The sequence below is a fragment of the Rattus norvegicus genome, chromosome 17 (assembly GCF_021556685.1).
Source record: "Rattus norvegicus strain SHRSP/BbbUtx chromosome 17, alternate assembly SHRSP_T2T, whole genome shotgun sequence".
Lineage (NCBI taxonomy): Eukaryota > Metazoa > Chordata > Mammalia > Rodentia > Muridae > Rattus > Rattus norvegicus.
Window position 1 is genome coordinate 83,191,764 of NC_141550.1, and position 23,020 is coordinate 83,214,783.

General features: G+C 43.8%; 1 protein-coding gene across 1 annotated transcript in view; it reads right to left on the minus strand.

Moving 5' to 3' along the window:
- Nucleotides 1–869: 869 nt before the first annotated feature.
- The window catches only part of Cubn (cubilin), a 208,006-nt gene continuing 185,855 nt past the window's right edge, over nucleotides 870–23,020 (minus strand). The window contains 8 exon segments of the mRNA NM_053332.4: nucleotides 870–1,370; nucleotides 3,002–3,237; nucleotides 4,844–5,009; nucleotides 6,403–6,584; nucleotides 7,082–7,229; nucleotides 9,476–9,681; nucleotides 10,026–10,188; nucleotides 15,650–15,858. Coding sequence (NP_445784.3) covers nucleotides 1,263–1,370; nucleotides 3,002–3,237; nucleotides 4,844–5,009; nucleotides 6,403–6,584; nucleotides 7,082–7,229; nucleotides 9,476–9,681; nucleotides 10,026–10,188; nucleotides 15,650–15,858 — 1,418 coding nt within the window. The 3' untranslated portion in view covers nucleotides 870–1,262.

Here is a 23,020-nt window from a genome sequence, read left to right on the forward strand (position 1 = left end):
GCAGGACCACACACCCTAAGACAGATACACACACAACCACAGCACACCTGTCATCTAGAAATGTTGTCCCCCGCCACTCAGGGACAAGCCGGTGTAAGCAAGGTTTTGTTTTGGGAGTCTGTGCACTTTCCATACCTGTAAACAATAACAATACAGAAAATGCTCTGTATTCTTGGCTTAACCTGAATAGAAATATACAGAATGTGCTTCAGAACTAGAGCACGGTCTTTCTTGGAACATCATTTCTTTGAAAATTTGCTTCCACTAATATCTTTTAAACAGAAACAACAAACTTTTATAACCAAATATACATTGATTTTTTTTTTTGTCTCTTACAGCACCAGTTTGAAATAAAGCATGAGGAGTAATACGATGTTGTTAAATAAAATACGCACGTGGCCTGTGTGAGTTGAAGTGGTAGGCTAGAAATATGACACATTTTTCTGTACTGTGTGGGCAGTATACCATGCAGGGTAGCAGGGCTTGAGTTGTGTGGAAAAAAGGGGTGTTTGCAAAGCTAAAGAGAGGAACCGGAACCGTCGCTGTGCATTGGAGAGTAAGGCTGACTTTTTCTGAAAGTTTAACGTGCTGAGGCTTGAGTCTGACACGCCCCCTCGTGGCTATTGGATGGAACGTTAAGCCCCAGCTGGTGTAACTGTTTAGGGGGGTGCAGAACCTTTGGTCTCCAGCTGGTGGCGCTGTTTGGGGAGGCCATAAAAGCCTGAGCAAGAGGAACGGGGCACTAGGGTGCTTTGCCTCCTCGTTTTCTGCAAAGTGAGCGGTACTGCGTATGCTCCTACTGCAGGGTCCAACATGCCCTTTTCAGTGTGATGGGAACAAACCCTCTGAAACAATGAGCAAAACAAACCTTTTCTCACAGTAGACATGTGAAGAAATGTTTATTACCTGCACTTTGACTTTTGTAGTGGAAACAATACATCCATTTGTATCACCAAGTTTTAAAACCGTACATCAATGTGCCAGGATAACTTCCACCCTTTAAAGAACATTTTAGAAGATGTCGGCTAAACAGGGCATCCAGTAAAGATGGTGTGCACAGCTGAGTAGATCAAAGCCTTCAGAACGCCTAATGTATGAAGTCAGTCGTGCACTTTCTCTGGTCAAGGCTGTAGAAGCTCAGTCCATGTTTGATGACGCAGGCAGAGACGGGGATGAGAACAGCAGAATGAGTACTGGGCAGGGTTGCATCTGACAGCACTGGGCAGAACCAGAGTCCTGGGGTTATACACAGCTCTCCTGATTCAGCTGCTCCACATTATTTCAAACCCTGAAAGACGTGTCGTATACTCAGCATGAAACCTTATAAAGACCCGATTTGATGAAGCATAGAAGGGCGCTATCCCAGTGTTCTGAAATTGAAGAAGAAGGGAAGGAAAGTTATTCCTTCAGTCGAACGTTAGTTCTAGAAATATCAGCATACTTAAGAGTATGACCTATAGAAACCCTATACAAGTTCTAAAACTGAACCAACATATGTTTCTAGCCATAACGCGCCAATAATTAATGCATTGATAAATACGACAGAACGCCTCCAGAGACAGAAGGCTGAGGGTAAGGTCTCATTGGTCTTTTGTTTTCTCCATATCTGACTAATGTGAACAGTGGCACACGTCATCACTGGGACACAAAGCACATGCAGATTCCCGTACAACAGCCAGGCTGCTGATGCCTTTTGCTAGTGTTTCTTTCTTTCATTCTTATGTGCTATATGATGGGGTAACGTTGTGAAACGTTAAACTAGTTGGTGATGCCTTTCGTTTAATAAGATAAATGAAAACCTAACTACATATGGGAAGGAGTATAATTTGATAATGGATACAGAGTATCCTTTACGTGGATTTAATGGGACCCTGGGCTACAAGGGGGAGGCATCCATCTGTCCTTCATCCGCAGAGTTCAGAGTGAACCGTGTTTCCTACAACACAGGCTGCCACCTGTGGGTTCAAATGGAGCAGACTGCTTGGAAGGAACTAAAATCTACACACCGGAGCCCTAGAAAGATAACATAAAGTTACCTCTTTTATTTTATCCTTCCAATATTAGCAACAGGGTGCCTACTAGTCCCAAGATCAAAATCTCTCCTCAAATAACCAACGTCCTGATTAATATATAGTTAGCCAAATAAATGTCTCCCAGAGCCTTGGCTGTGATGGTGAACAGCTGGGGAGAAGTTACTTTCCAAATAGAGCTGTGTGTTTGTGTGTGTGTGTGTGTGTGTGTGTGTGTGTGTGTGTGCGCGCGCGCGTGTTTGTTTGTTTGTTTGTTTAGTAATCCAGGCTGTACTCAGGTACATGGAAAAGAATACATCAAAAGTCTGTAAATCAGGGGTTGGGCATTTAGCTCAGTGGTAGAGCGCTTGCCTAGCAAGCTTCAAGGGTCCGGGTTTGGTCCCCAGCTCTGGAAAAAAAAAATCAATATGGGAAAGTGTTAATGGAGGACTGGTAGGTGATAAACAGTATAAAATATGCAGATATGTGTACTTATTCAGATATGCAAATTTGCATATGTATCCCAAGAAAGGTAGTGGCATGTACGTAGAATTCTCTAGCTTTTAAATTTTTGATGTATTTTCTAATGTTTCTAAATATAAATTTTTACAAGTTTTAAAATACGTTAGATAGATAGATAGATAGATAGATAGATAGATAGATAGATAGATAGATAGATAGATAGATATCCAGTGATATAATTCTTGTCCTGATTGATTCAAAAGTCCATGTGAATAGAATGGAGAACACTTAGAAACAGTGCCTTAACTCCCTGGTAAGGTCTGATTCCATAGCTTTTAGTGGTAAGTGCAATATGACATATCTACCACCAGATAGCGCTCATGCTCCCAAAACAGAAAACCACTGACTTGCATCTTTTGTTGTTGTTGTTGTTGTTGTTTGTCTTTGTTTTTGTTTTTTTGCATGTGCCTATAGTTACCTTCACTGTTTAAAAATCACATGTGAAAAATCTAAAAGTGTTTTTTACTCACGATGCCACACAACGGTCCAAAGGGTGGGGAGTTGGCGTCTGGACCATTAAAGACTATGAGGTAGTTCTGGTCACAGCCACCAGAAGAGTCGATACTGAGAAAGGGAAACCCGACAGAGACAGGCCTTCCAGAAGGAGCAACAATGGTCCATTCACAATGAGTGTTGTTCGGGTAACTGTCAGGAAAGCCAGGGTTGGTGAATATCCCTTCGTCGCCCAAAAGAGTCCCTCCACAGCCTGCAAGGAAAGAATGGGAAAAGGTTCTAGCGAAATAGAAACACCATCCAGCTTGCTTTGCCACACATGTAGGAAGCACCCAATATGGAAACCCTCCTCTTGGCTGAAAACCCCTCTAGGCCCATTCCCATTGGATATTCCTTTCCCAATGGCTTGTGACCCAAAGTTTATTCCTCCGGGACTGTTCTTTGCTAACCTCGGGCTGGGAACGAACTAGAAAACAACATAATCGTTACCGAGAGAAAAGTCTCCGTTTGCATGCTTTGAGGGTGCAGCAGGCTCCGTGAGCAGAGCAGATATCAATGACTGCCATCAATGGCTCACATTCTGTGGCACTTGCTACAGCTTAGATGCTACAACAGCACTAATCTTTCAGGCCCACACTGGCCATTCTAAGACCTCCCCGACTTCTAAATCTAGGTCTCCTTTCTGTGGAGCTCCTGTGTATAATAGCAGCAGGGTGCCTTACGGGCCCCAAGACCAAAATCTGTCCTGGTAACCAACTTCCGATGTGAAGATGTACTTAGCCTAATGTTTCCTGGAACATTGGCTGCGGTAGTAAAAACACATGCTTCAGGTCAAAGATCTCTAGGTATTGGTGCCACTTTATTTGGTCTGTACACTTATATATCAAAGCTGCCATTAGACTCGACAACCAAGGGGACTCAAAATGGCGGACGGCAATCTGATCTTCGTGCTTTATTTCCTGTTGATCTCTTTTGTTTGCTGTCTCTCTCTGTCTCACTGTCTCTCTGTTTCTCTCTCTCTCTCTCTCTCTCTCTCTCTCTCTCTCTCTCTCTCTCTCTCTCTCCCTTTCTCTCTCTCTCTGTCTCTGTCTCTGTCTCTCCCCCGCCTCAAGTGCAGGCCTGAGGCCTTCACAGCCAATGCATTCATTGGCTCCTCCTTTCGCACCAGTCCAGGTGGTTATCATGGAGCTTCCTTTGCTGTGGAGACTTTGTTATACGATTATTGAACAGAACCCTCTCTTATCCCTTACTATACTTAAAAGATTCCCTTCAGGGTTTTTATGTTGTAGGTTTTCAGACATTGTAGAATCGAAGTCCCCAAGCTACCCCTCTTTTCTCGAGCTAAATGTGTTCACATGACTTACATTTCCTGCTATTTAATAAACAGTCAACCAAAAATTTAGGAAGCCATCTATTACCCTGAAGAAGCAATTGTGACACGGGACTGCCCCCAAACGATAGGAACCGTGAAGGGCAGCGCTGCTCAGTCACAGATGTACTCAGCAGCTGCTCGTGGTGTGCACAGACGGCTGCCTGAACACACAGACTCGTGTCTGACTTGTCCTCCTTGTGATTCCACTCAGTGAATTCTCAAAGAGAACTCCTGGGTGACTCAGCCCGAAGAACAAGATAATGTTTACAGTGTTTGCGTCGTCAGACCTTTTATACGTGAAATGCAGTCTCTCCTATCACAGAAATGATAATTGTAGGATTTTTTTTCACTGTTAAAAAATCTGCATCTTTGACAGAAAATCATCAGGCACAGCTCTAACACGATAAAGGCCTTTAAATCTGTGATCCCACTTCCTGTGGATACATGGTCCAGCCTCCAGAAGCTTCCCTCAGAGTGAGTATCTTACCAGCAGCAGAGGAGGTCCAAATAATTTCATAGCCATTGTTGGTGACTGAGTGGTCGCTGTGAAAGTGCAGATACAGTTCGTTGCTCTGAGAGAAGACCGGGTTGGGCAGCAGGTTGCTACAGTACTTGTCAAGCAGTGGTGAGGTGCTGCTGCCGCCGTTTCTTACCTGTGAAAACCCTCCATTAGTTATGCCATCCAGACCACCCCTGTTTCAGCTCACCATTAATGCCTGAGATAGATCCAGGAGGTTTGGTTTGGTTTTGTTTTCTGAGACAGTATCACCTTCTTAGCTCAGGCTAGCTTGGGTTAGCCTCAGACTCCCATTCTTCCCGTCAGGATCCTCAGGCTCCAGAATACAGAATGGGACTTTTCATACTCAAGTATTTGTAAACGAAGACATGTTACAGTTTACACCACACACCGTTTGCACCGACCGGGATTTAGAACTCTCTGATAAACTGTCATCACAGAAACACTGGCTTTCTTGTGAGTTTTCAAGGGGCAGGGGTGCCACTGTCAGGCCCATTTCCAGTTGTGATACTTTATTCCGGGGATCACAGTGGGTGGTGGGGATGCTTTCCACGGGAAAGTTTAAAGGGGCCACAATGAACAAAGAACACCAACGCTCAGATACGAGTCTTTTCCTTGTGGGAAAAGGAAATGGCTCTGTGCACCTCTAATACTCCTCGCCCTGTAGACCTTCTTTCTTTCTGGGGCCCGAAGAACAAACAGGAAATGAGTTCCTTCATCCAGGAATGGTTACAGGCCATAGGTAGGCCATACATGGAAGAGCCGATGTTAGTGTGTACATGTTCAGTGTGAGAAAACCATCCCGCTTCCCTCAGTCACTGCAGAGCCTGGAATCTGGCCTTCAAGGTCTCCAGAGTCTACAGAAGTACAGATTTGCTGGGGCACTAAGCTGGGGAGGCTCCGTCCCAGGACCTAGGCAGCCGCGAGTTGTACACGCTTGGTTCTTCTCTTAAATGTTTAAACAAAATGGCTCTGGCTAGGACAGACTGGTCAGCTAGCTACCTTCAAGCATATGGGATAGCTGCCACATTTAAGAATTCTACAAGGCCTGACCGGCTACCCCCATACTCTCAACTTTGAGTTTCTTTCCCTTGGGTTCCTCTTTTAAATCTCTCCTCGGGGGTCAGGGGAGGAGAGACATACTGCTTAGAGCTTACCCCACTCATTTTGCTCAGAAGTGTGGGGCGTGTCTAGTAAATTATGCAGAGGCATATCTGGTAAATTAGAGAGGGGCGTCGGAGGCACATTCACAGTAGGGTCTAGAGCCACAGCCTCTCTGCTAGCAATATACTAGAATCCTCATAGAAGACATCTATTCCCACCATAGTTAACCGAATAGAACACTAGGGCTTCCTACAGAATCTGCCCACTATGCATTCTGTAGAGTGAAAGAATATCAATTAACTTATTAACTTAATAAAACATAATAAAATAAAGGCAGATGTCAAATTAACATCGATAGAAAAATTCTTAGTGGTCTGTCACATATTTTACATAATCCACTTAAATTACATGCTAATATGTATTACCTCCAAGAAATCATTCATGCATTGTCTTGAATCTTCCAGCTGAAACCAATAGAAAAAGAGGGAAATGCTGTGGTTCTGCGGGGCTCTGAGAATGATGGTGCAGTCCAGGTTATTGTCATAGTTCTGAGGCCACCCAGGACTCTTCAGATTGCCAAACGTTTGGTTGTATTCTCTGTTGCAATCTTAGATTGAAAACAGTATTCATAGTTAACGTGCAGGTCTAGACATTCAGCATTCTCTGGTCTTAATAACAGCAGTGCTTTTACAGTCCGCTAGATCTGAGCAACATTCAGAAAGACCTCCAGCCTCTTGGCTTATGTTTCAGAAACAGGCACCTGAGATTTGCTGAGAATTATGCAGTTTGCTCATGTGCAATACCCCACGTGCAGGCTCAGCTGCTGTATAAAGGCTTGCTCATGTGCACTCCAGCATCCTCTGAACTCTTCTGCTTACGTGGAGGAAGAGTCACTGGCTGACATTTAGCCCTTTGCTAGACCCAAAGCTCACCTTCCTAGACATCATCTGCCTAAGGTTGCCTTTTGTTCTGACTCAATTCACATAATTTTTTTGGTAAACCAACACAAATAAATAAATAAATAAATAAATAAATAAATAAATAAATAAATAAATAAATAAAAATGGGATTCTTTTCCCAGTAAACATGAGGTTTTAGGCTCACCTGCAATCTGATAGGAGAATTGCACTTGCGAGTTTCTGTTTAAAACTCCAGACTTGAAAACGACAACCGCAGTGCTCATTGAGGAGTAGAACACTGGCAAGGTTGTATAGTTCGCACCGCAGAACTGAGTCACCCGGTTTCCACCAGTCTGAAATGAAAGGGAAGCCAAGTTGCATGAGATTTGGCTTCAGAACTGTGCAGCTACACCAGACAGTAAACTGGATTGAGCGAGTTATTTCAGTATCCTGTCATCACACTCAAACACTTAGCATTAACCTGGGAATTGAACAGTGTCCCACCTCCCTAGAGGGGTGGGACAAAAGGAGCCCAGCTTCTGCTAAAATCACCAGCACACACGTCCCTGCAGAAATCAAGGCTGCTCCCTCTCAGGCCGTATCACAGTGAAAGTGTGTGTGTTCTTGTTGGGAACAGAGCCAGGGTATGTGAACTCCCTACAGGTTCCTCACTCTAGTGACCCCTGGTCTAGGGTTCCATTAGATTAGCCAGAGCTGGAAGTACTCCTAGGAGCCTCCCCTTCCCAATTGTCCCTGGCACTTGGTACCTATAATAATGTCCTTGTTCTCTTCGGCAGCACTTTGGCAGTCCTCGGGGTAAATGTCTAATAATATCTATACATATAAGCAGGCATCCTAAAGGCATTGAAAACAGCCCCTGTCGCATCATCCTGATGGCTGAAATACACACCGTTCTCAGAGTCTATCTGAACCACATGCTCCAGCCTTGTTCCAGACTCCTGATATTGGTCTCTCTCCTACACCTACCTAGCCCACTCTCTATTATATTGTCCTTGTCCTACATTGGTCTGTTGGAACCTCTAAATGTTTAACTGAACTGCTAAAGCCTCTCCCCAATGTTTAGACCCCCCCAAGACTTTCAACTCTGTAGCCTTCTGTGACTCTCATGTCCCTAGCAGCTCACAAAGGTTTTCTCCATAGTTTACTGGGTGACCATGATGCAGGACAGGGGGGTGGGCTCTGCTGTATTCTTCATTAGAGCTTCATTATAGTTCTTCATTCCTCCATGGGGTTTTAGCTCATGGAACTTTTCTATGTCCTGGGTTGGTTCTGAAGCCTTAGAGGCCTTGAGTGTTTTGATAGACATCACATTAAACGTCCTCAGATGTAATATTTGCAGCCAGTTCAGCTGCTCTCGTGAACCACAGCCACCTGCACACTCTATTTTTGTGCCCTAATAAGGAATTAGCCCTGATCCGAATTATTCTAGCCTCATAAAGTGATAGGAAACTCAAAGGGCTTTGAACCAAAGGGTCTCATCCCACTTGGCTCTAAGTCCTCCTAGTGAGGCTTCCCCTGGGGAATAGGAATTCTGTGCTGCCAATGGCTGCTGGTTGGTGGATAGAATTCTGTGCTGACAGCTGCTGCTGGTGGGATGCTAGTAACCTCACTTCTCGACCTCCTCGGGGTCCTAAGAATAACCGTGGTCTCTAGGATCGGTGTGGCACTCAGCTGTACTCCAGCTTGTGCAACTCTGACCCACATCGAGTCAGACTAGGCTTTAGTTTCCTCCAGAGAGCTAGGGACTCGGAAGTAGTGACAAAGCCCGGCTTTCCGAGGAAGGCCTTGAAAACTAAGAAAGTGACAGGTAGACCCCTATTATAGTCAGGCCTTGGGCATTTAAAATATGGCCTCTGAGGGTGAGTGCATTCGCTGTTTACCCAGCCGCAGATGCAATAGTTTCAGGGTACGAGCTCAGTCTGTGGGCCCTGAAGTGAAATATGTTCTCTGGCCATGTTATTGCTCTCCTCAGCTTACCTATTGATTGAGGAAATGATCATACTCAGATGTCTGTGTCTTCCTCATGCCAGCTGCTGGGCCATCTTTTCCCATGGGAAACTAAGACTCTGCTATTTATCTCTTTGACCCCGGAAAGCTTCTGTTCCCCCTTTTTATTCTCTCATGTTGTCTTAAGTGTAGCCCCACTAGACTGGCACCAAATGGTCTCTTATCTGGTTTTCCTGTGTTCTACACGGGTCCCTCCAGTTCACCTGTACATAGCCTGCTAGCCACAGATGTAGTTCTTCCGGTGCAGCTCATGGAGCTCTGGGACTGGGGTCAGAACATAAGAGATGCCCATCAAACATTGACTAATGTGTGCTAGGCAGATGAATCGGTGTCTGCAGGGGGCCCCAGGAATGTGCATTTTTTTAACAAGACACCCAGACAATTCTTAGCCACAGGATGGTCTGAAAGTGACTTTCCCACAGGAGCACATTTAAGCTGGTGGCATGCAGCAAGGAAGGTTTTGTCTCCTCCTGAGAAAACACGATTCTAGAAGTGAGGGGACTTGATTTAGGCACAACTTCATTCCTTGCAGTATTTGCAGATGTGACCGCCACCATCTCGGGGTCTTTACCTGTACTGAATCCTGAAGTTCTAAGTAGCTTTGTGAGCAGTCTTGTGAGGGCAGCTGTAAGTCCCACACAGTTATCTGAACCTGCTGCTGTGGGGGAGCTGCGATGACCCAAGTACAGGTGGAGTATGGCCGTCCGATGTTGGATAAATGAGGTGATGACGCATTTTGAGGTGTCGAGGTTGCGTTATATGTTCCCCCGCAAGGCACTGAAGAGGAGAGAAAGAAAATCATGTATATGTTCCAATCATCCCTAAGTATACATACTGTCTTTAACACCTTGCCCTAGCCTAGAAAAATTTTAATACTCTTTTAAGGATTTAGTATATATCAGGGTGACACAGGGCTGTAATCTCATCTTCTTGCAAGCTTGAGGCTGGAGGATAAAGTTCAAGACTTGCCTGGCAACTTAGTGAAACTTTGTCAAAAACTAGAAACTGAGGGCAGGGAATGTAGCTGTCATGTGTTTAATAACCCACCAAAACTGTACTTAATTTAGATATAATAAGCACACATTCTTGTCGCGCATATGGACACATGTCAGAATACTTACTGTCCACAAAGGTATATGTTGCATTAAATCCCCTCATTTCAACAGTTACGTCAGAGACAAACTGAAACGTAAGGAAGTTGCCGGAAGAGATAAATGGGGCAGGCATACGGGAGCCACAGAATTTTCCACCTAAATATGAGTTTATGCTTGCGCCATCTGCTATCTGGAAGAAAAAGTAGTTTATAGTAGTTCATTATTAATAAAGGAATTGCTATTTTGCACTAACTTACCTATAAGGTCTATGGTGATAGACCATAGATGAAGGATCTATATGTGAGTGTTCTTGCATGCGGTCTTAACTTAGATTAAGAGTGCTACAATGACTTTCAGCAAAAAGCCAACATGATGCCCAACATATATTTTTCTCTTAGGAAAAGTAATAAATAATTCAAACAAACAACAACAACAATAACAACAACAACAAAACCCCAGGGCCATCAAACACATTGCTAATACCTCTGCTGCCTGAATTATCATCAGGGCCTCTTTCTGAAGCTTCCTGGTGAGGCTCGAACAGGCTGCTGCTAAAATGAAGTCAGACCAGGAGCTGCCTAACTGCTTCTTACCCTCTTACTATAAAGGTTACACCCATGGCCAACAGCTGTCCAGGCCTAATGGAATGGCTTCTCCTCCCGCCTCAGACCTCACATGGGTCTCCTTTCTGGGTGTCTCTGCTTGTCTGAGATTCTTGAGCATCCCCGGCTCAGTCTAGCTCCACAGCTATCGCATCTGCCTTCCTTTGCCCAGAGGACTCTTGCTGGCACGGACAGAGTCTGTTCAGGTCTCATGTCCTCTATGATCCATCAGGAATGCCTTCCGTAAAGTAAACACTGCCCTCATTCCCAGACTCCTTTCCTCAGGCCAAGCATTACTGTCAAAGAGTTATATATTTAAGGTGCTAATTCTGTGATCCTCCCTTCTAAAATGGACACCGAATTCCAGAGAAGCACAGAATTTATTCTGTTCCATTCTATGACTTAAGAGTGTGTAACGCATGAAGAATGCTTACTCGATAGCCAGTAAGTGCTTTGACCTCACTTGCTACCTACCTGCCTTGCTTTGTTCTCTGTTCTTGTACCACAGTACCATAGGCCAGGTCATTTATAAACAAATACATTAATTGGTGACAGTTCTGAGGATTGAGAAGTCTTGGGAATTCCAGGGCGGCCTCTGTTGAGGGCCTTCTTACCTCCTGACATGTGAGCACCCTAAGAAGGGGCCAAGCCAGCTCTGCAATTGCTTCCTCTCCTGGGTGATGCTATTCACCCCATGCTAGGAACCCCACTCTCACAACTTCATCTAATCCCATTTATACCTCAAAGGCCCCCATACCATTAGCATATGGATTTAAGGTTTACATTTCTACCGAAGGTACTGGAGTGATAGGCACAAACCATAGCCCCACCCTCCCCTAAAATATTCTCAAGTCTTCTCTAAACAAACAGCTGAAGTCTAAACTTAAGTCACACTTACGTCTCTGGTTCCCATGACAACCGTACCCACTTCCCTCCACCTCCTAAATGTACTGTAGCAATGTATTGTGACCCTTCAGAACATGGCTCCCAGATGAATCGCATGGAGCACTCACGGAATTCTCCACCATGCTGCCTAGGTGTTTGCTGACCTAGACTATGCTCCTGTTCTTCCTGCGATTCCTACAAAACCAACCTTGTACCCAATGCAGAAGCCTGCCTCTTTGCCAGTGTCTGCAAGCCCCGGTCCATGCTGTTCCTCCTCTCCCATCCCGCCCCTCGCTGCCTCCGGCAGACGTGGTCTTTCTTGAAGGACTGATAACCCCTAGTCATGGAGCTTCAACTCAAATGTCACCTCCTCAGAGAGGTCACACAGTGGGAACCTCCTCCGGCACCATCTTGTTTTATTTTACTGTGGTCAAACTATGTCTACTTAGTGATCGTTTGCTTTTATTGGGCTCTCCCTCTGCACAAGTGTGAGCTCCACAGGAGGCGTGGAGTTATGCTCTAGAACCACAGATGGCTTTCTTTATCCAAAGAAATAGTGAAGGTTTGGGTGTCCCTCAAACACCTTACTAAAAAAAAAAAACAAAGTACTTTTCATTTTTCTTTCTAGGTTGTTAATTTTAATCGTACTTTAATAACCACTTTCCATATTTCTGTAGCTACGAATGTGAGCCCATAAGAGCTCATTAGACCTCATTAGATCAGAGATCTCAATTTCGAAATTAAAAATTAAACAAACTGACCACTAGATGGTACTGTCTCTCTTATGTGAACCTAATTTCAATTCAAGGAGCAAGGAAAAGTGGAGTTCTGTTGTGGAATACCCTCAATTTACAGAAAAGAGTTACCATGTTTAAGACAGTGTACTTTTTCTCCTGGCAAGTGAGGTTTCGTTACAACCACCGTGGTCTTCACAGTTACCACAACTGGATCATGTACCTGGCTGGTGTTGGGTATTGTGCATATGGGGAGTCCTAAAAGCAGTTTCTGCACCTTCAAGATGCTCTTGAAATAGTGAGAAGGAAGGGCCAAATGTAAGTGTGTGTGCGAGTCTGTGTGTGTATCTCTATTTACAAGCACATCTACAAATACACATGGAAAAATACAAAAAAAGGAAACAGAGAAAAGAAAAAGTAATTATGCCAAATGAGATAAGGGAAATTTATACTGTAAGAGAATGAAGTGTGCTGGGTATGAGTCCGGAAAGAACACCTATTTCATGACAAGGAGCTTGCGTCTTACTCTACAAGACCAGATGCGTGTTTTAAATGGAGACTGGTGGATGTGAGGGGCAGCACAAGGAGAAGCCAGGGCTGGGTAGAAGGTGGCCCTGTGCAAACACTGCAGTCATCCAACCACGTTAAAGTAGGAGCTCTCGTAACTGACTGGAAATATATTTACAACTAGCATGGCTCCTAGCCTCCCGTAGGATCAAACCTGAAATTCTCCCTATCTCTGTTCTGTTCCTTGACAATACCAAATGTCTACTGTGGCCAGATCCTGCACAACACTGGGGCAGGGACTGCACGTCTATGATGCCCTGAACATTAACTCAGGCAAACCTTGCCTTCTAGAATCCTTTGTTTCTTGGTGTCACTGTGACAAAATGCCTACAGTAGTCAACTTAAGTTACACTTTGTCTCTAGGTCTCAGTCCACACACAACTCATCTCTACAGTAGCATGGTTACAGAACTCTCTTGTCCTGGGCCTGTGCAAAGGTCAGGATAGAAGGACACAATGGGGTGGATGTGCACACTTCACAGAAGCGGTGATGCAGAAAGAGAAAGGTGATTGGGACTCAAGTATCTTTCAAAGAGCAGTGACCTATCTTCTTAACTGCCCCCATGCTGACAACCATGTCTTCTTAACTGCTGGGCTGTGGTAGGACATGCAAGACTCAAAGTATGACAGTGATAATTATTTACTCTTTATGCATTTTTAGTGTTTGAGACAATATCTATAATAGGGTAGGCTGAAATTCACACTTATTTAATGAATAACTAAGTACATGAGTGCTTAATGGTAGTGCTGTCTCCTAACTCATGCACCTAAGGCCTGCTGATGCTGTCCCTGAAGATGCAGATGCGCACGCCCTTCCCCAGTGACTGATTCTGTACAGAAGGGGTAGCCCAGTGAGTTATCACAGGGGGTCCCAGAAAGCTCACATAAGCCTTTTGCTCAAGTTTGATGCTTGGGAGTTTATAATTGGTCTTACAACAATAATTTGGAGCATTTAGTGTTTAGAAGTCACATTTCTGAATCCCACAGGATAGTTAAGTGTGGAGAATTTTCTCTTCAGATGGGACTGGGAATACACCTGCCAACACCAAGAGCACTGATGGAGCTAAGGAGGAAACCCTGGGAGGGCAGCAACTTCTTACCACCTGTTTCATGTTTCCAGCCAGAGGGAGCAGTGGGGACCACACTTTTGATGCCCCTCAACCACCTTACTTATGCTCAGCACATGGATGACTGAACTAACCAAGAGTTGGAGATTAGGTAGAACACAGCACTGTCTTTTCAACTAATTTTTGGTCATGTCCTTCTTGCAGACATGCCTCGTTCATAGTGTTCTCTGTTTTATGGAGGCAACAATGTGTGTGAGCTTCCATGTATGCTGTTAGGTGCCATGGCGTACTCCCACCTCAGAAGCCTGACATGCTCTGCTCTGATCTCCCTTTCATTGTCAAGGGTAGCTAACTTTTTCACGTTGTATAATGTATCTATTTACAGGTCAACAAACTCACCCCACCCATGTGAATTACATCTCCATGGAGAACTTTCTCTGTCTCATCACCCAGACTATGTGTCATGGCTGCCACACAATTCCACGGGGCAGGTGTGACGATGGTCAACAGCCATTGATCAGCCACAGTTTGCTATGTACAGCAGACATCCCCCCTGGTTCCCCTAGTCAACACTCTCAAAGAGCAGTGAAAGGAGTGCTCATAACTCAGCAACAGAACTGGTAAAATCTGCCTGACACATGACCTACAGAGCTGTGTGTGCCATGAGCCATTTTACTGCAACAGTTAACGAACAATTTAAAAGGTGATAGAAAATACAGATATCACCTGGACAAGATCTAGAACCACCAGGGAACCAACTTCTGGGCATGCCTATGAGGAAGTGTCGAGATTGGGCTGAGTGAATTAGAACGAACCCACCCTAAATGTGGGTGGTACCAATCCATGACCCCGGGATCTGGACTGAATAAAAAGGAAAATGTGAGCTGAGTGTCAGAATGGATCCCTCTGTGTTTCCTGGCTTTGGACATCATGGGACTACATACTATGTGCCTTCAAATCTTATTACTTTTCGGAAACCTTGGGAAGCTAGTTTTAAGTAACCTCTTAAGCGGTTCTGGTTACTTGGTCTCATTTTGGAGAAGGACTGAGCTCGAATTAACATACTTTGTCCCACGTTTTGTCACCTCTAGTCCCTCATGAACTCCCTCACCCTCAGAACGGCTGGCTTCCAGCCCGATGTCTCATTAAAACGATTGTCATTCGATGCAATGGCTTTCTTCACCTCAGCTTTTCTTGGCCTGTGGCCTGCAGCTCAACAACACTGGCTACCCACACATCATTTGGAAAGGCGTCTTCCCCTGACTTCCATGCACGACACTGTTCCTGGCTGTCACAGGCTTTTCTCTCAGTCATCCATTTTTGTCCCTTCGTCTTCGGTCCTCCCAGAGGACCCTGTTCTTGGCACCCTTCCCAGAGGTCAATGGGAGTTTGGGTGTCTAGCTTCACATTGTCTTTTAAAAGAAATGTTTCTCTGGGGTTTTTAGGAAGCTCTGGATGCCATCTACATAAATAAAAGTAGCAGACCAATTGTGGTGTATTTTTGCACTGCAGATGTCAATTATATTAGGAATTGTCAAAGCCCTCTGACTATCTCACCCCATCCGGCTAACATTCCCATCTATGGCTTCTTAACAATAGCAAGACAGAGCTGAATTTTCAAGCTCATGTTAGAAGTCACTTAAGATGTGTGAGTGGTGACATCAGAGATGAACCTGAATAGCATCTATAATATATATTGAAGCCACTGTAAGCATCAGTGTCCTCATTTTCGAGACGTGCGGATTTAAGCTGGAACGCCCTGCATTAGAGCAGATTGCTAAGGTGTGGCCGTCTTACCTGCACATAATCATAGACGCAGCTCCCAGCTGACGATGGTCCCTCCAGAGTGAACACATTGAAGGTGAGCTTAACCAGTTTGTTTTCAGGTGCAACTATGTACCATATGCAGCTGAGACCCTTGTCATAGCGTCCATTCGAATCAGAATCAGGAGACACAAAGCTCTGGTTGTCCTCGGTCAGGTATCCACCACATCCCTGCTGTGGCCCTGTCAAAGGGAAGACACATCACTGTGCAGGAGAACAGAATGACCTTCACTTTACCGTGGGAGGATTCTGAAGAGGAGAAGTTGCAGTTTTCTCCTTCATATTCGTGAACATTATCAAAACGTCCCTGGACACTGGCGAGTGTGCATGAGTGTTTCTCGGCTTTTCTTGGCTTCTTGCTTCCTTTTTCCCCATCACTGGAGTCACCTCCTTATCCGCACACATAGATACCTGAGAGCGCGGGTATCCACACTGGGGTGCATGCATGTGCCTCTTTAGAACTATCCATGGGATTTATTCAAGCTTTCCCAACCCTGAAAAACTCAATTTTGTGAAAATTGAGTTTTTTGCATAATAAAGCTGAGGGAAAATGGGCACAGGCCTGACTTTTATGTTCTACTTCTGTGAACACTGTCAAAACAGAAAATTGAAGTTATGAAGATTTACCCAATACTTCTAAAAAAAGTACCTCCCAACTAGTTTTTCATTTAAATAGTTTGGCAGAAAAAGGCTGTGAGGAGATAGTTAGCTCTGTCTCCTACTTTACGTTAAACCACATTCTCTGTATTTTTCTCCAAGTCAGGAGGAGACCAAAGAACAAAAGAAAAATCCATCAGGAAAAAAAAATAAATACAGTGGAATTGAACAATTAGTAATACATAGCCAAGTTACAGAATACAGCACGTTTTAATGATGAGTGTATGCCTCATCAGACACTACTACATGTATATACTATACATACATACATCATGTCTACTGCGGGAAAGAACAAACAAACCAACCCTGCTGGATTTACCATGTGTTTACTCTATAGCCTAACAGGTATCTCAGAAATGACATAGTTAGAACATGAAAGGAAGAAAAGCTGGCAATTTCTAAAGAAAGAGTCAAGTTGAATTAAGCTCAAAGTAGTCACAATAAAAACACTGTTAAATTAGTGTTCAAACGAGTGTTCTGCAGCCTTGCACTAGACACAAGCACAGTCCATGACCTCTGCCCTTGGCCTTCCATATGCATTGCTCTGATTACTTATCTACTGTCAGTGAAAGGATTACCCTCACATGAGGGGGCACTGAGATGCTTTGGATTTGATGAGAAATCCAAGCAATGGTAGCCGTCCTCAGGTCTATCACAATGAAAAGCACAGAGAGCTTTCACAGGGGCTCTCAGCAGGCCAGACAACAGCAGCCCTGGCCACAGCTTCTGAGCCTGATAAAACCAGAGCATATCTGCACAGTCAGGCATTCCCTGGAGTCGAAAGGTTTCCAAAGGCCTGATCCCTGATAGGACCACATCTGGTATTTAGGTGAAGGTGAATCTGGAACATAAGAGCTGCACAGAGCCACAGGGCACACCACTGCTGGGTCGCTCATGACACATGTCTGCAAACCACAGAAAGAGCTGGGCCTCAAACAGCTTTTACTCTGTCATAGGCTGTTGCTACATTCGGAGACCAATTAATATTATTGGTTTGCACAGCAGGCAGAAGCAATTCTAGCATAAACGAAATGGAAAATGTGTTGCTTATTTTCATGTTTCCTTAAAACTCAAGGAAACGCACGTAGGATTGAAATCCAGCAGAAGTAATAACATATAACATAAATAATGATGATAATGTGAGGAGAATGATAGATAAAGGAGAACATATCTTACAAAAGGGCACCATTAACTAGTTACAATACGGATATGGAATGCTTCAGTATGATATTCAATCCAGGCCATAAGGATGCACTGAATAAGAACACAGGGAAAAGGATTGAGATCATCTGGCTGAGGCTGAGAGAAGCTCATCATACAGTGGACAGCACTTAGTATTACATGTACAGGAGGGCCAAGGACCAGCATCGGCTCGAAAGGGGTGCCTGAGAGAAGAGGCGTTTGGGAGCAGAGGGAAGAAATGGCTCCAAGTCAAATTGTGGGTCCAGGCTGGCAGCCTAGGATCTACTGAGATGGCTTCCCAGACTGTGTTCACTCTTCTCTCTCTCTCTCTCTCTTTCTCTCTCTCTGTCTCTCTCTGTCTCTCTCTCTCTCTCTCTCTGTCTGACTCTCTGTCTCTCTGTCTCTCTCTCTTCTCTCTCTCTCTTTCTCTCTGTCTCTCTCTGTCTGACTCTCTGTCTCTCTGTCTCTCTGTCTCTCTCTCTCTTTCTCTCTCTCTCTGTCTCTCTCGCTCTGTCTGACTCTCTGTCTGTCTCTGTCTCTGTCTCTCTCTGTCTCTGTCTCTGTCTCTCTCTCTTCTCTCTCTCTCTCTTCCTCTCTCTCTCTGTCTCTCTCGCTCTGTCTGACTCTCTGTCTGTCTCTGTCTCTGTCTCTGTCTCTGTCTCTGTCTCTGTCTCTCTCTCTCTCTCTCTCTCTCTCTCTCTCTGTTGTAGTTGGGTGTTCTGCTTTGCTCTAGACAGCTTTTGCTTGCTACTCTAAAAGCTCTCTGCTAGTAAAATTTGTGGAACACTATCTGACCCGAAGTTTGAAAAGCTACTATAAAAAATTATTGGATCCTCTGACCAAGTCAGAAATCATGTTGGAAAGAATTATTGAGGAGCTGTTTTCGCTCTCCTGACATCTCGGGACAGCTTAGCTCTCGCTACAGGAAATCTAAAGATCTGCTATCACTTTCTGCCAGCTCACCTCAAGCAAACCAAAAGCCCAGTTTTTAAATTTCATTTAAATTCATTTACTTCAGGTTTCCTTGATTATCCTATGAACATCCCTCGACTCCGGCCCCTTAATTCTTAGAAAATAGCAAGCATACATTTTTTTTCTTAACATTTCAAAGGAATTCAGAGACCTGTCTGCCTTAGTTAAGCACAGATGATAAACTAGCTGGGTGGGGCCAGTTCTACCACACCTGGGCCTAACCTTGCTCTTTCCTAGGCTGACCTCAAACTTGGTAATCTGCCTGACTTTGTTTCTTTCTGACAAGCTGGCTCATAGTGTAGCTGCCTTTGTCCCTTTAGATTCATGAAGCCCCTTATAATTTATATTGCATCCTTATATTTTTGCATAGTTGAGAAATTACATATTTTTAAACTCATGATTTTCCAGTTTTTCCCCACAGCCTTAAGGGCTGTTCTGAAGGTCCCAGGGTTTACCATTTTACTAAAACATAGCCACACCCTTGACTACTGAACTCCTGGTGTTTCTAATTATCATGAAGTCATTAACATTAAAAGGGGGAGACATTCCTCAGAGGGAAAGAGTCCAGCACTTTTAGTACTAGTTCTAGAAAATATGTACATTATTAAACATACAAGCCTTATGCCCACAACAGCCATCAACACTGGTGGAGACTCACATCCAGACCCTGTCCCAGGGGCAGGAAGCATGTCACTCTGTCCCCACCAAGACCATGCCAGGCTTGGCATAGGCAGGCACAATTTTGTTCTGAAAACTATGAAGCAAATGAAGGACCATAATAAAGCTCAAAACTAGACCATAAAAAGCCTCTGATTTTATCCTATGGATAGTGAAAATCCACTTGAAAACTATTTTTAAAACGATTTATTATTATTGTTGCTGCTGCTGTTGTTGTTATTATTGTTGTTGTTGTTATTATTATTATTATCATTATTATTATTATTGTTATTATTATTATCTGTATGTGTGAGCAACTGCCACATGTGTGTGAGTGCCTGTCAAAAACAGAAAGGTACCCAGTTAGATTTCTTGGAGCTGGCAATGCAGCATTGTGTGTTTTGAATGAGCTTTAACACTCTGGAAGAATAGTAAACCCTTAACCTTTAAGTCATCTACAGCCTCTTGAAAGGATTCTTGGTTACAGGAGTAGTAGTATCATTTGAACTGAAATTGAATCTGGTAGTAGCGTCTTACAGGAGAAGCTGAGTAGGGGAGGTGACGCCAGAGATGAGACCACTGCTACAGTACACAATCTGGCTTAGCAAGAGGCAATGGAGTTTGAACTTAACATACATCACTCCACTAATATTTCAGCCTCAAAAATGAAGTGTCGCTTAAAAAAAAAAATTACCCTATAGGTTTTATCACATTCCGTACTGCTAACTAGAAGTTCCTGTTTTTCCAGTAAAGACATCCTAACATTGTTCTGCTTCTACACCAGGAATCCATCCTCTTTCCCATTAACATATATTTTTCTACCACTTACAAAGTGCTTAGCGCTTTCCTTACCAGTTGGACTCTGCCAGAGCCACTTTGCGGACGTATCCTGTACCCAAGAACAAGTACCCACTATCGCGTTTTTCTGTATTTAACTACCAGGAGCTATTTCTGCAGCTGGGGAGGAAAAAAAAAATGTTTGCACAGGGCAGGGAGTGTGTGGTGCGGGGGCTGGGAGACCTACTGGAGATATAAAGCCATTTTCAGCCAAGATTCCAGCCAGATCTACTTAATTGAGTCAGTAACTGAATCCTGAACGATTAAACTTCAGACTGCGGCTGAGGGCAGCATTGGTCTGATAAGGGAAGAAATAGCTGCTATATCTAGAGGAACATCTTAGAGACTTTTGTGGAGGGAGATGGCTTATTAAGAAGTTATTTCGAGGACTGATGGCACCTTCTTGAGGTCTTTGGGAGGGTGCCTATCTCTGGAGGTTAGTGAGCAGCTGCGCTCCAGATAATGCTCACCCCCGACTTTAGCAGAGTCCTGTCTTCCAGGAACATCTGTGGCTGGGGGTGGCAGACAAAATTCGACAGAAGTGTAGCACAGATGCATCTAAAAGCAGCCTCTTGGTCAGACAGGGAATGCCATGGTGGCTTCTCTTTACACGTGTGGAGCTTGAGCTTGGAATCTTTATTTGGATTAAGCCTCATCGGGGCTTTCACAGCTGTTGTGTCAACTGCTCCAGAGTTGTGAATCGGCTTAAAGAGTCAACATGGTTTCTGATGAGTTTGCTGTCTCTATTTCTATAAAAAGTATTTCGTAGAATACTGCACGACCTCGGGATAAAACCCCCCAGAAAACTAGGATTAGAAGGGAAATTTCTCAATTTGATAGAGTATCTGTAGACCTTAGAGCTACTAGCAAACTTTTTAAAAAGGTGTGTGTGTGTGTGTGTGTGTGTGTGTGTGTGTGTGTGTTCATGCCTAGGAAGGCAAGAGGCTGATATCCAGTGTCTTTTTCAATGGTTCTTCACATTGTATTTTGAAACAGAGCCTCTCCTTGAACATGGAGCTTGCTAATTCGGCCAGCCTGGCCGACAAACACAATGGATCCTCCTGGCTAACTAATTCCCAGCATTGAGATTATAGGTGCACACTTCTGTGCTTGGCTTTTTGCCTGGGTGCTGGGGGTTGCATGCACTTTGATGAGCTATCATCTTGTGAGTCTCTAGCAGTAAAGTTAACAGTAAACAGTTAAAGCAACCCACCGAGATGAGGACAAGAAATGATGTTTTTCTTACTACCCTCCGTCAACACTATTAAAGTCTTAGCCATTGATGCTCAAAGGGACAAAGGCCTGGAAAGCAAGGAATCCTGGTGTCACTGTTTGCAGATGTTATTGTTTTCCTTGTAAAAAAAATAAAATCCAAGGAATATACAAAGATTCTCTTAGACCCAAGGATTCAGTCAGTCAAAACCTGAATATGTTTGACAGCTCTTAGACCCAAGGATCCAGTCAGTCAAAACCTGAATATGTATGATAGCATATCAAAATCAATAACATTTCTATGTATTAGCAACATGCAAGAGGGGGACAAGACTGAAAAACACATCATTTGTAATCACTGAAGAAAATGGAATATTTGGGTACACATTTAAATGAACACACATGCATAATATTCTGAGGCCATTGAACTGATTATAAAATTGTAAAAAAAATGCTATTTTTAAATTAGATTCTAGTGAGTTATGGATGATGTGGTGAGATTAGTCCTTCAAATCTCATTGAATAACTACAGTCCACAAAAGCTATTTCTTAAATAGTATATGAATCAAACTGCAGCACAAGTCTTCCTTCCCTTGGTCTACGTTTGCCTAGACCAGCAGGATCCCGATAAGGACAGGATGCCGTGCATGTAAACACGATTTCGGAGGCTGGCTTTGTCTGTTTTATGCACAGTGACCTCTGATTTGTCAACACTGGGTAGCAGCCTAGGCCTAGGTTTGCATTCATTGTGCTGTACACTTAGATCTGTATCGGAAGGGGGCTTGGTGGGGTGTGGCCGCTCTGAAGGCATGGACTTTTGTTCACTGCTCACTCTATTCACTGAAGTGAACTGAGCTATTCTGAAGGCACCATACTAATTGAAAGGGAATTTAAGCCGCAGATGAATAGTAAATTCTGTAAGGTAAGAGCTAAAATAAATGACAGATTTTGTGTTTAATAGCATTAAAAGAAGAGTTGTAAAAAGTGGTTACTTTTTTTATTCTTAAGGAAAAGGAAAGGAGCGAGAGAGGTAGTTCAGCAGAGGAAAGCACCTGCCACCAAGTGGGAAGACTGGGATTAAATTCCCCGGGACCCACTCCTTCAAAGTTCTCTTCTGATGCTCTGTGCACTGTGACACTCAGTCCCCAGACACTTGCACACACTGTAAGTGAAAAGATTAAATATAATAAAACGTTTGAAGGCAAGAAAGGATAGCTGAGGGACGAGGAAGGACAAACAGAAAAAAGTACAAAGGTTGAGAGAGAAATCATGCAACGTCAGTAATTCCTATGTGCATAAAGATATTAAATATTAAATTCTCCGATTGGAAGACAAAGCCAAACACCAAATGTGCCCTTCAGGACAGGGAAAGTTTAGAAGTAAAATAGCGAACAAATATGTCGTGCAAATATATGTACCCGTGTACAGCTTTTAACCAAATGCACTTTGGGTCCAAAAGAATGCTATTTATATTATTCTAAATCAAGAAAAATGGAAATTATAGGTAAGGTGCCTTTAAACGTTATTGTGTAGTGATATGAATTAATCTCCCAGAAGACACAGTAGCCATGCATGATCATTCTTCTTCACACCAAGTATGGATTCCAGCATGCCTCTCTAACCTCCCAAGACAAAGCTACTGGTTAGAGCTGTACTCACCTGCCAAAGAAATGGAAGATTTTCTAGATTAATCAGCACTACAGACCCATGCAAAGATGAGTGTGCCCATTTTACAGATTAGAAGACCAAGAGAGCATACTCAGGCATATTGCCCAAGCCAAACTTGTTAAGATTATAAACACACTGAGATTCAGGGCCACCGTAGTT